Consider the following 13,006-nt stretch of genomic DNA (forward strand, 5'->3'; position numbering starts at 1 on the left):
AATCCCATGCACAAATATTTTTACTAATTATTCGTATATAATCATATGTTGATTTACCCATCAGACATGGTATAATGCATTTCAATTATCCAATGTCACCAGTACACTAACTAAATATAATAAAATACTTGTAATGTATTAACATGACAAATAATAGTACGGATGCATAAAATATAGGCGAAGCCTACGAAGTAAATACCTTGTGGCCAAATAGAATATATTACTCCCGTACATCATTGCACTCGAGAGTGGAGATACACTGGTGATCTGCTCGAAGAGCAAAATTATTTGGGCAGAGCCCTGTTTCACTGGAATGATAAATGTGGAAAATCGCTTTTTTAGACTGTATTTAACGCATTTTTTACGTATTTCGCCTCTTCTTTTTTCCAAATAATTATGCTCACCACCGTAGTTAGATATACTCCATATACAGTATTAGTCTCATCGATTACAAAAAATATTATTATATCCCTTGTCTGAATCTTTTTTCATTCATGTGAGTCACTAGTGTAGTTAAATAGCAAGCGGAATATTTTTCGTATTTTGTTAATAACGTAGAATAATATACAGATTATACAATAATAGGACCACAACCAATAGCGCATGGTAGTTTATTACACGGTTGACATTTTAATATATTCAACGCTTTTACAGAGTAAATTTCATATCTACTAAATGATGTACTATATGTTAGTATACGAGATTAACAGAAGAAAAAATAATGCTTGACTACTAATTATGATAATTTTGTTTGGAATTAACGTTACCTGTTTATCGGTTAGAAGTTCATCATTGACCTTTGGGCAAATTGTGGGAAAATTTTTTGCATGCTATTTGCTAAAATAAAGTTGACAGCCTCGTGTCATTGTTGGAAATTGCAAAGATTTCCCTCCCTATAACATACAGAGTCTGTTCTTAGTAATCGAAACTAAATGTAGTTCTACTTAAAGTGTTGACTATTGTTTGCGATTACTAAAAACTAAAGAGAATTACAGAGCATATAACAAAAAGCACACAGTCCACAACATTTTTATTTTTTATAAACTCCTTACTACATCACATCCTTATCGTAGTTAGTGTATTGGAATAAAACTATCCGGAAATAGAATTTTTCAACGCAGTCGTTGCATGATTTTACTTTGTTAGAATCTCGTACAACCTTTTTTGAAGAAATTTATACTGTGTAACGAGAAAAAAAGCTATTTTCCATAAAGGAACCTATTAATTTATACTATATTGCTGAGCCTTATTAGGCAGTTAGTTATTTGTATTACATTTTTCATTACATATATTCCCTGTTTTAATAAAAAATTTTATAGTATTGCAGTTTCATTATACGAAATAAGGCAACAAAAAGTTTAATCAACCACAAGGTAAAAAATTTTAATTGTTTTCGAAATGGATAAATTTCGTGGACCAGAGATGTATATTGCAATATGCGTAGATATACTTTTAGTTACAACCATTAGTTTATACATATTATCTATTTCGAGATTCTGAATTTCTGCGCATGGTTAACGAATTTTCTTCTTATCAAACTAGTTAGAATAATAGATATATTATAATTCGAACACTCGCCACAATCATATATTTTTTTCGTAATAATATCTCACAAAGTATCTGTAAATGAACATATACCATTAAAATAGAGAGTGAATATGGAAAAAAACTATCAACTGTCTTTTCTGACTAGAAATATCAGACACATGAGAAGGTATGTTCGCTTTTTTTTTCCAGTGGAACTGGGCTCTGCCCAAAATATTTTCTTCATGCATTATATCGTCAGACCTTGTCTTACAGATAATCGTATTGGCCCACCAAGATGCTGGAATGTAGCTATGCAATAAGTAAACGGGAGAAATCAGAATAACACAGATAGTTACATTATACTTATTCCAGGTATGAAACATGCATTAAGTCTATTGAATTAATATATGATATCGAGAGTTAATCATTTCATATTATTAGATTTCCACACACTACAAAATTAATATAATATGGTAACATACCGTATATTCCGTCCTAAACACTTTTTCTATATCAAGAGAATCAGTTATTCGATTTTTTTTCATTTGAACTAAAGTGATCTTTACTAAGAATGGGATACGAAACAGAATAAATATCGCTGTCCAATGACAAAAAAACATAATAATTTATCGGTTGAGGAAGTATATAACAAAGAGGAACTATCTACGAAATTGGTAGTTAAGGACCACAATGCGGACATGTATAGAGTTTTTCATTCATGCGAAGAGTTTTGGGAGTTTAATGACAGGGTACCCAAACACTTGAGATCCTTCTCCGAAGTAGTGTATGGAGATTTGCCCCAATTTCCTAGAATACATGTAGAGTTTGGTTCGCTCAATAAGCTTCCTGGAACGAAAATAGTTAACTTGCTAAGGCAAATTCTTGATGGGGTGCTAGACGTGTTTCGCATTAGGTATAGTAGAATAACGAATGCACCTAAGTCTCCGAAAGATTTTGTCATCATGGATGAATACGGTCAGAATAGGCATGGTTACTGGACAAACGATTTTCACATACAAGCCACATCGTTTACTTTCACAGACTATAAAGAGGCTAAGGAGTTCACTTACCATGTTCGTTCAAGTTTGCCTGTAGAGGTTGGACGATTTATTAGTCTACAATACAATGACCCTATTCAGCTAGTCCCCATATTTGGTTCTACGTGTCCTAAGGAATCCTTACACAAGAATATTTCTAGTTTTAGTCCATTCTTAGGAACAAACGTTGATATTCACAAGAACGAATTATTCGTTAAAAAGTTTCTGGACTTGGATTGCATTGTTCCTTCTACGCCAATAGCTGACAGGAACACAAAAAATATTTGCGACCAATCTACAGACAGTGTACGAAGTATTTTACCTAATACACATGAAAACATAAACATTAAAGATCCTCACAATGCAGTTAGTTACCATGAAAATAGCTTTGATCAACGAACTTCTTCATCTGTGGAACAAGAATTACAAAATAAAAGTCTTCGAGACGATGAGCAGCCAGACAATACATATTCCAGTGAGACTTCAAGAGAAGGATCTATGATAACGTTGTCAACAAAGAAGAATCCGCCTTCGGTTAACAAGCAATACGCAATTGCGATAAACTGTTTAGTTCTGTTTTTCTTTGTTATGAATAAGATCAGACAAGGTAGCATACAAATGCAGGGCAGAACACATGCCACTAAAGAAAATGTACAAAAAGGGCAACGGGATCAACTTCAGCATAACAGAAGTGCAAAAAATGGGAAGGGTCGTGGTCGTAGAAATAGTTGTTATTGGAAACGTTGGAGAATTCATGATAATCTATACATTCGACCTGAAGACAGTCTTCACAAAAACGAAATGATCAACTGGGAAACAATTGTAGTTTCTATGATTGCACTTGATCGTAGTGTTATGTGTATGCAGAGTACTAACAAAGCAAGATCATATGGATGCGTTCCTCACAAGGGCATAGCAATTACATCACCGTGCCATTCATATCAATTCAATCCTCCATGAAAAAAGATGCCAACAGACACATGAAATACATTCTCTGTTTATGAGTTACTTATGTTGTAAAGTAACAATTGACACGAATAACAAATGTTGGATCAATAAAATGGGGGTGATATCGAATATTCAAAAAATGGAGGAGAATCTTTTATGCAAAAAATAGGGGGGTTTTGTGTCTACAACGGAACAGAATATATTTTTTTGTTTTACATATAGGTTAAATACGGGTGGATAATCGATTGCTACGTCTAACATAGATATACATTCTGAATAACAAATGTAATTGGAATTAGTTATAGCGAATAATGGTAATACCAGTTAGATAAAATTGTTGTACGTATCCGAGAAACGCATTTCACGAATCTGTAATTATTGGGTTTCGATTATGCTCAAAATAATTACGAAAATATTTTGATATCATTAGTGAACACAACAGAGAGTGGATGTGTTCTATCATCGAAGAAACAGTAGGACATACAGTATATTCCTCGACTACAGGAGATATGAAGTATTTAGTCCGTAGGACCTTCAAAGAAGTGAATAATCGAAAGGGAGCGACTAGTGATGTTTAATCGCAGAAGATAACGGAGGACATTACATGTTCGATAACAAAAGAAAACCGTAGACAAAAAATAATTTGTTATAGACACATGAAGTGTAGTATCCTTTGGATATGGTTGTTTAGAATTCGAAAACAAAAATATATCTCTTTCGATAAAGCTAAAGATACGAGTAGGATAGTGTTCTTTTTTATGTAGCATAGGTATGCATCTCTTTAACTCTGATTACATGTCTGATATTGTCCTATTATATAATAATTTTATGTTAAGTGTGGAAATTGTTCATTTCTCCTGGATAGAGATGTAAACGGAGCTAGAAATATTCTTCTGCGTTTCTTACAATAAATGATTTGATATAAAAGAGTTCTTTACCTTTGGTGAAGGACGTTGAGCCCCGCCTCCTGGAGGAGACCTCTTCTCTTGTAGTACTTGTATGGAAACATATAGGTTAAATGCGGGTGAACTAGCAAATGTTATCAAAAACTACAGAAATGATAAAGTCTTTTCCCCATCCTATTGACACATTTAGGTTATACCATTGGTTGACTATTTGTATTACACCTTATCACATAAGCCATTTTCAATACAACGATAGTGTCAAGTGAGCAAATGGTAAATGTTTCGTCCACATTGTCATGCAAACGAAAATGAGATCTATGCGGGACCCAATGGAATCCCTAGTATCGAAAAATGAAAACGAATTGAGGAATATAATCTGTGATATGTCGGAATGAAATTGGCATAATCTCGACCATCAACAACAAGCTGAATTGAAAAATTACACTATCTTAATTCCGAGTAGCATGAATACGTACTGTACTATAATTTGGTGGGAGAAATTGGACTAAAATAGTTTACGTAAATTCATGTGTACCAATATTTACAGTGGTGAGCATAATTTTTAGGGCAGAGTCCATTCCATGCAAAATACGTAAAAAACACATTAAAAACTGTCTAATATGACCATTTTCCCACATTCGTCATTCCAGTAGCTTCTCTTTAGAGTTCCTTTGGAATAGCTAGTTTCACTGAAACATCCCTTCAGGAGAATAATGCTCTTCGAGCAGTCTCTGACTGATCACCACCGTATATTGCGCACATTCCATATGAGCCTTTGTTCAAGGATAACGGCTATAACATATTTTTTGTACATAGTGTATGTCAGAGTATATAACCAGTACTGTAGACTACAATTTTCAAGTAGAACTGGGCGAATCCTAGATAATGTTTTTTTCAATGATATAGGGACAAATTCTTACAAACCACCTATTGCTACAAAAATAGAGAGCCAATAGCCGCAGTGCTAACTTAATGACATTATCTTCGTTTACAAAAAACACACACTTTACAGTATTCTCCTTCACCGTTGTAATAACTGGACATCCTTATTGCGTTACTGGTGTTACTGTTATACAAGGAACAAAACATATATTCTGTTAAGTTTTCGTACAGGGTTGGTGATGCGTCTTATGCTTACTGTCGTATGGAAACAAGTAAGGTTCATTATCTTTGGTTGTACGCTATTAGAAACATTAACCCTTAGTATATTTATTAATAATATGTGATGGCATAAATGTCTGGAGTGTTTCTTCGGAATATAATTTGCTTAACGTAGTCCGGTTTGACATGTTATTAGATCCTTTGAGTTACGACAGGTAGTGAAAAACATGTCTCGGCTTTCAGGTAAACACAAAAACCCCCTCATTTTTTGACAACAATAGTCCTCCCATATGTCTATTGAATGTAGCCTCCCGTTCTCTCCGTTGAGCGAAGCCCTATTGACCTTGTTGAAAGTAGACCCTATTGTCTAGTTAAATGAGCCTTGAGTCCTCACTCGTTAGATTTTTGTGATTACCAATCAGAGACCTCAAAATACTATCGAAGGACTCTAGTACTACAGGTTTACGGGGGTAAAAAGTGTAGAACATAATCCTTGGAATAAATTCATATCCCAGGGGTGCTATTCTGTAGTACGCTGGTTCGTCTAAGTACTTTCTTTTTTTGATAGCATCTATTGCCATATAGGGTACTAACAGAAAATAATCGATAGAGTTTTTTCCGTTTCTATAAACAGATATGTGGAAATTATAGGCAAGAAACGGCAAAGTAACCACAATCATTTTTTGATGACCACAATCTCTCACATTCAGTGAATAAGTCGAATGCATACTTTTGTTATTGGGTAGCACCGTTCTGTTTGTACAGAGATGAAGAGAAAATACGTCTAACGTGATGTGTTTCACGTCGTGTATCATACATAAATAGGGACAACCAACAAAGCATTGCCAACAATCCCTAACCTTTGGGTCGTTCCAATGTTTCACGTTCCAATGTTTTACGTTCGAATACAGTGTACTAAAGATCCAGGGAGGGAATTTCCTTCGTAGACGTTTTGAATACCAAAGTGAGAACTCGTCACACTTTCCACCCTGAAACAAATCAAAGTGACGAGCTTGTTGTACCTGATGTGTGTCCTTGTTCATCGCCTGTTCAACAAAACACGAGCACACGAAACTGTTCGATAATAACACCATAGCTTGTCATATTTTTTCTCTAACGGCCATCATCCCAGCCATCAGATAAAGTGCAGTATATACTGAACAACTGTCGTCCCTAAGGCAGCAGCTTTTTTCAATTGACGCAGTGGTAACGAATATATTAGCTATCTCCGTATTTGAGACTGAAACGTAGTCGGACACGGTCACCGCTTCCTGATGGCTATTCTGGTCAACTGCCTTTTGTGAACCCACAGCGTCACGTTTGATACTTCCATTAACTGCAGGGGCAGTGTTCGTTTGTCCACCAGGTATCGGCACATCTACGTTAGAGGAATTGCAATCGTTATGGATAACCGAATCCCCACGAGTACTATTGGTTAATAGCGGACTAAAACTAGTAGCATTGGAAAAGGACTCGCTCTTAATGTCACAAGGAAAATCGCTGCTTGCTGTAGTGTAGCTATCTGATGCCACACTACTACGAGTGTCCAAGGGGAACTTTTTGATAAAGAGTCGTCTTTTGTTAACGTCAACGTTTGTACCAAGGAACTGGCTATAAGGAGAGATCCTTTTATGGCGTTTCTGATCGGGTGATGCGGAGTCCACAATGCGAACGAAATGAAAAGGTTCGTCAGGAAGACGAAGAACAAACAGTCCGATATCTCTAGGTAACGACTTGATTAACAACTCAGTGAATTTTTTCGTCTCTGTGTAGTCTGCAAAGAAGAAGGAAGTAATAGACTGTATATGGAAAGAGTAAACGTAAAGTCCTTCATCATCTCATCCGCAGTCGTCCATAACAACGAAATCGTTCAACACACGAGGAATATTCTCGTTGTCGCCATAATTAGTGAGGAAAAGCTTCAGCATCCCATCGAGTATTTCCCGTATAATGCCAACAAGTTTAGTTCCAGGAAAGGTAGAGGGTGAAGCAAAATTGATGTGTATTCTGGGTATTGTGGTAAGTCATTAAACACTACTTCAGAGAAACAGCGGCGTTCTAACGATAAACTGCTATATATCTTCCAGAATGTCTTCCGTGAACCATATACTTTATAACAATCTTCGATGTGATTCTTAACTACCAGCATAGGACCAGACAGAGCGGTCTTATCGTATACTTCTTCAATCGATAGCTCTTCCTTCTCACTTTTATCGGGTGCTACTGGGTGTTTGGCCATTTTTAAATATTCACGTTTTTTCAAATGCTCACGTTTTTTTAAATGTTCACGTTTAATTTAGGACAAAAGTATAAGAACATTATATTAATACGAGAAGTCGGTTGGCTATGTAAATGAAAGGGACTCATAAGGAGCAGTATCGGTAGTAGGGCATAAATCATGTGCTCTTGATGGTAATAATTATAGGAGAGACCTTATCCCATCCGTATTTTTCTATCAATAATGTATATATTTATCGCAACTTCGTATAGGCACGCCTACGAAGAAAATTTTGTGGCGACGTACATATTGTAATAGGTTGGTAACGATAAAGTATATATTTGTTACGAGTGAAAAAAATTTAGGAATCGATTACAGGGAAGGTTAAAGAGGACCGTAACTGTAGGGAGATTATAAGTAGACAGCGGGTTTTCCACTCTTGTAATTCTCCGTATTCGTTCACGTTGCTGAGTATCGTCACATTTCTAAAGAAATACCTTCCGGATCAAAAATAACGTAACAATCATTATCGTATTCACTTACTGAAAAATGAGATGGCATCGTTACAAAAAATACGTGGTTTTATTTTATGTGAAGCTGGATAGTTAAACAAACAGAACATATACCCTCGAAAGGGAATTTAATTCTACTTTTATCCCTATCATCCATTCCCGAACGGACTCAAACTTCTAGTTAAGATAAGAACCTAGTGTGAATAATAAAAAGAAGTCGTGGCAAACTTACAAATGATTAAGTAAACTTGAAGAAGAAGAGAAACTTGAAGTGTGCATACAATCTATATGTGTAAAAAGGCACCGCTATGTAAAAAATTAGATGAAACAAAAAATGAATAAAAATCTTTATCTAATTTAAAATTCCTAAAATCATTGAAAGGGTTTATATATCCTCTTTCGTGATCGTCACTTGCGACGAAATGTACGAGACTTTACTGGCAGCAGACCGTTGTTTAGAAAAAATGCGTGGAAAAATTTTGTGAATAATATTCTCAATTTCGATGAAGGGCACGTGACAGGGAATAACGTGGGATAAGAATAGCTCATCATTACCCTACTCCCGAAGGGAGAAATAACATGAATGAATGCGGAGAGGACACCTGTCTACAAATACATGTCCACATATGCCGGTCCACATTTTCCACATAACCTCTTGTAGTACTTGTATGGAAACATATAGGTTAAATGCGGGTGTACATGAATAATAGGATATACATCCGGTTTAAAGTCATGACACAGACCGCCTGAACACTTTTCTACTTCGTACCCTCTGGGTAGATATTTTTAGGTATATATAAGTAATTGCATGTGTAATGATACCACACAGTCTATGGCTAACCTTATTTATTCTTGTGTAGGCGGTCCGAATCCAGCTATTCAGAGGGTACTCGTTACGTGTCTCTAACAGTGCAACCTAATGTTGGTAAATCTCAGACACTGTTCCGGTAGCATTAAGCGGGAACCAGTAGATACTATACTGTTGTGAATACGACACAGTTCTGCGATATCACTTACTAACGGTTTCCGTGATGTGGCCAACACTGCCACATTCCGCATCCCCTGCAAGCATTCCTGTGTCCAATCTAGGCGGAGCCTACGAAGTAGAATACCAAAAAGCTATTAGGGTCTCCTTCGTTCAGAAAACTGAATAATAGAATATATATGGTATTATTATGGAACTCCTCAGTGGTATAACCGAATTGGATTGCTTTCTCTGTAATGCGGAAGAAAATCCGGACCCAACTGATAATTCCTTGAAAGTCTATGATTATAACAAGTTCACAAATACTTGTTTTATTGGGAATGGAAAATTTAGTAATATCTTTAAGGCGGACCTCAATAATGATGGGGGAGGGAGATAGCGCTAAAAGCAAGCAAAAAAAATAGCGTCACGCTTATTGATGAACTAAAAGTCTACTATAGATGCATTACGGAAGATCCCGAGGCTAACATTACACGTATCTATGGAGTGACAAAAGACCCGAATTCTGAAGGACTTATGTTGGTGATGGAATACGCACAGAGGGATAACTTACGGAGCTTTCTTGAAAATGCAAAACCTTCTGAGCTCTCCTGGGAAGCGAAAACATACTTATTATGGGATATCATAAGAGGTCTAAAGGTAATACATAAAGTAGGTTACGTTCACAAAGATCTGCATAGCAAAAATATTTTGTGTTTCGAAAGAGCCGGTACCTTAACAGCAAAAATTACAGATTTAGGGCTTTCGTCGCAACCTGGTACTTTCAAACCTCAGGGGATTATACCGTTTATGGCGCCGGAATACCTAAACAGCTGTTTGTATACTACCTCAAGCGATATATACAGCTTTGGAATCATCATGGCAGAATTATCTATAGAAAACCCTTTTTTTTGGGATCATGAATATAACATCGCTCTTATATTAAAAATTTCTAATGGATTGAGACCAGAGTTGGCTTCAAGTACACCTCAGCCCTACGTTAACTTATGTAAGTTATGTACTGATGCTGATCCTGAGAAAAGACCCACGGCGCAGGAGATTTATGAAACACTCACAAACTGGCTAAGCGATAAGAGTACATTTAAAATTAAGGATAAGATTTAAACACTAATGCTCCTCTTGGAGAAAACCGGTCCGTGAAAAAAAAATCTACTCAGTGATGTGGCCTCCAAGGTTATCTGGAAAGACTGCTATCCTACTCGATACTACCAAGGTTGTGACCGAGATGAATTTGCCAACAATAATACTAACAGACTACGGAGAAGAAAATTAGTAGATGGGTTGTTTTTTTGAGAACGCCGTCTCAAAATTTTTTCGAGTAGACCTATGAACTGACCGTCTTGCCGCTCAACCAGTAGAACCACCCAAAGGGTGCGCTGTTGACAGAGGAGGTTCTACGTAGTACCTTTTAGATAGGAACCTAGGTTCACTTCCGAAGGAAGGTCTAAAGACTAGGGCAAGACGGTCATGGAATAACGTGAACGGGAGATAACGTGGAAAGAATATGCTTGGACAACAGCGCAAACGACGGCCATGAGTTTGTTCACAATTGAACTACAGATCGTTTGCATGACTACTATACACATATAATATGGCACAGTAATGGCAACATAAGAATTCGCATGACACTCCCTTCGGAGAATCGTGTGAAAGTTTTGAACTAAGTTATGTGATCTTGACCAATGGAACGATAAATGTCGGTATAAGTAACAGTAAACGACATTGTCTTAAATCAGGTAAGGTAACTGTATGATTTAATGCCAGTGATCGCAATTAATGCTCTTACTTGTCTGAGGAGGTTCCACGGTTTCTTAGTAGACAGACTGCGAATGATCGTCAGTATTTATGTGGTGTTGGACAGATTAATTTTGATTCCAAAAGTTGTATCCATTAGATGGGAGACGATTTCTAACAAAATATTCGGCCGGGAATGATTTTATATACTACAGCACAATGGGTCTTTCTTTACATAATAGAGAATGAATCCGCAAATGATAGTAAATACAGTTTGATTTTAACGAAATTGGACACTTTATTGTGTGTCCCGTCCAATTTTACAGTATTCCTCTGTGTTTTTCTGGGTGCTATGAACGAAGTAGAAGGATTCTAGGGAAATTAGTCCACGGGACTGAGCACACCCCGCGGGTGGTCCTACTCTGGCCACTCAGCCAGCTCAAAGGTCTTAGGAATGTGTTCCTAATATCATGGCGTAGAATTAACTGTTATCGATAACCAGTTATGGGCACACTCCTTCTAGGACGAAGTCTAGTTAATGTTCTACTTCGTACCCAAATGATAGATGGAATGCTTAGTACCCGGAGGGTAGGGCAAGACACTTATGGCATTGCTTTGCAATGCGTTCCTAATCGTGGAGGAGCACATAAAGTTACGCCTCAGTCAGAGAACATGTGACAAATATGTATTCATCGTCATTACCACAAAATATCTGTGGATATTGTTACAAAATTAGGACTTGAAGTGATCGACATTTGTCTCATCGTTACTACAAAAATTTACGGATACTGTTGCGCCCATTGCTACAAAAATGCATGAACTTTGTCACAAAAATATACTGACTGTTAAATCATCACCGCAAATATGAACCTGTGGCGAAATAATTCAGGCTGTAACAAAATATACAGTTCTGGTGACGATTGTCAAAGCAACGTTATTTGTAACAAATGTTAAAAACACTGTATGAACTGTTGTTCATGAAACACTATGTATACTAATTGTTACAAAAAATACAAACATATAAAAACATGTTATCATTATTAGAAAAAATATATATGGACATTACTTTCCTCTCACAGTTGTAACTACCTATTAGTACGAAGTAGAATTTCCACATGACGAAACTGTACGGAACTTGATTAAATATCTTCATATGAGAGTTGAAATAGACATTAACACTGTTATAAAATTGATGGTATGACCCCTTCATCATGATAAAATCTCCGCTTCATTCTTAAATATGGCGAACCCAAACAAGGATATGAACAGCAGTACACTGTCGATGACAAACGTTACATATTTCTAGCAACAAACGGTTTATACAGTGATCCCATTAATATGTTTATTCAGAGACTGTTCGAAGCATATTTTTCTACCGTAGGTATATACAGTGATGAGCATATTTTTTCCTTCGGGTTCCACTGGAAAAAGAAAGAGGGGCTTTAGCCCATTCCATGCAAAATACGTAAAAAACGTATAAAAAAATGTCTAATATGGCCATTTTCACACATTCGTCATTCCAGTAAAACCTCCCTTCAGGAGAATAATTTTGCTCTTCGAGCAGTCTACGACTGATCACCACCGTATTAATTGGATTGCGAAAACAATAACAATTGCCACAGTCCTGGTATTAATGATGAAATCACTACAGTTACATATTCTTGGTAATGATATATGCAAAAAAATTTGCATAATTTGGAAACGTTTTCTGCTTCTGTTCCTTATCACCCGTTGTCCATCAATTTCCATTTCCGCAGTCAATGCGTACTAATTATTCATAACCACTAGCCTTTATCGCAGTTATTGTCGGTTACTTACGTTATCGCACCTCATTGTCCACCAGCATTCTACTTTCAGTATATCAGCCAGGCTTGGTCTTTCAGAAATATCCAGAAACGACGTTATCTTGTTTAGAGACATGTGAATTCACAGTCGATATCCAAGGAATACTGCGTATCTGTTGTTTACTAAAATTTTGTTCCGCTGTTGATTTCCGTCGTATACCGACGAGACATGGACATTTCGTATTCTCGAAATCT

General features: G+C 36.5%; 3 protein-coding genes across 3 annotated transcripts; 2 read left to right on the forward strand and 1 right to left on the reverse strand.

The window, feature by feature from the left end:
- Positions 1-2,132: 2,132 nt before the first annotated feature.
- Positions 2,133-3,524, forward strand: OCT59_002891 (uncharacterized protein; the record flags this gene model as incomplete). Its single annotated transcript, XM_025311300.2, has 1 exon — positions 2,133-3,524. One exon carries the CDS (start codon positions 2,133-2,135, stop codon positions 3,522-3,524), a length of 1,392 nt encoding a protein of 463 aa, XP_025173085.2.
- Positions 3,525-6,618: 3,094 nt separating this feature from the next.
- Positions 6,619-7,757, reverse strand: OCT59_002892 (uncharacterized protein; the record flags this gene model as incomplete). Its single annotated transcript, XM_066145255.1, has 2 exons — positions 6,619-7,317; positions 7,557-7,757. The coding sequence occupies 2 exons, from the start codon at positions 7,755-7,757 to the stop codon at positions 6,619-6,621; spliced, it is 900 nt and encodes a 299-aa protein (XP_065995994.1).
- Positions 7,758-9,749: 1,992 nt separating this feature from the next.
- On the forward strand, positions 9,750-10,337 carry OCT59_002893 (uncharacterized protein; the record flags this gene model as incomplete). Its single annotated transcript, XM_025309459.2, has 1 exon — positions 9,750-10,337. One exon carries the CDS (start codon positions 9,750-9,752, stop codon positions 10,335-10,337), a length of 588 nt encoding a protein of 195 aa, XP_025173083.2.
- Between the last annotated feature and the right edge of the window lie 2,669 nt (positions 10,338-13,006).

Source organism: Rhizophagus irregularis, chromosome 11, assembly GCF_026210795.1.
Source record: "Rhizophagus irregularis chromosome 11, complete sequence".
Lineage (NCBI taxonomy): Eukaryota > Fungi > Glomeromycota > Glomeromycetes > Glomerales > Glomeraceae > Rhizophagus > Rhizophagus irregularis.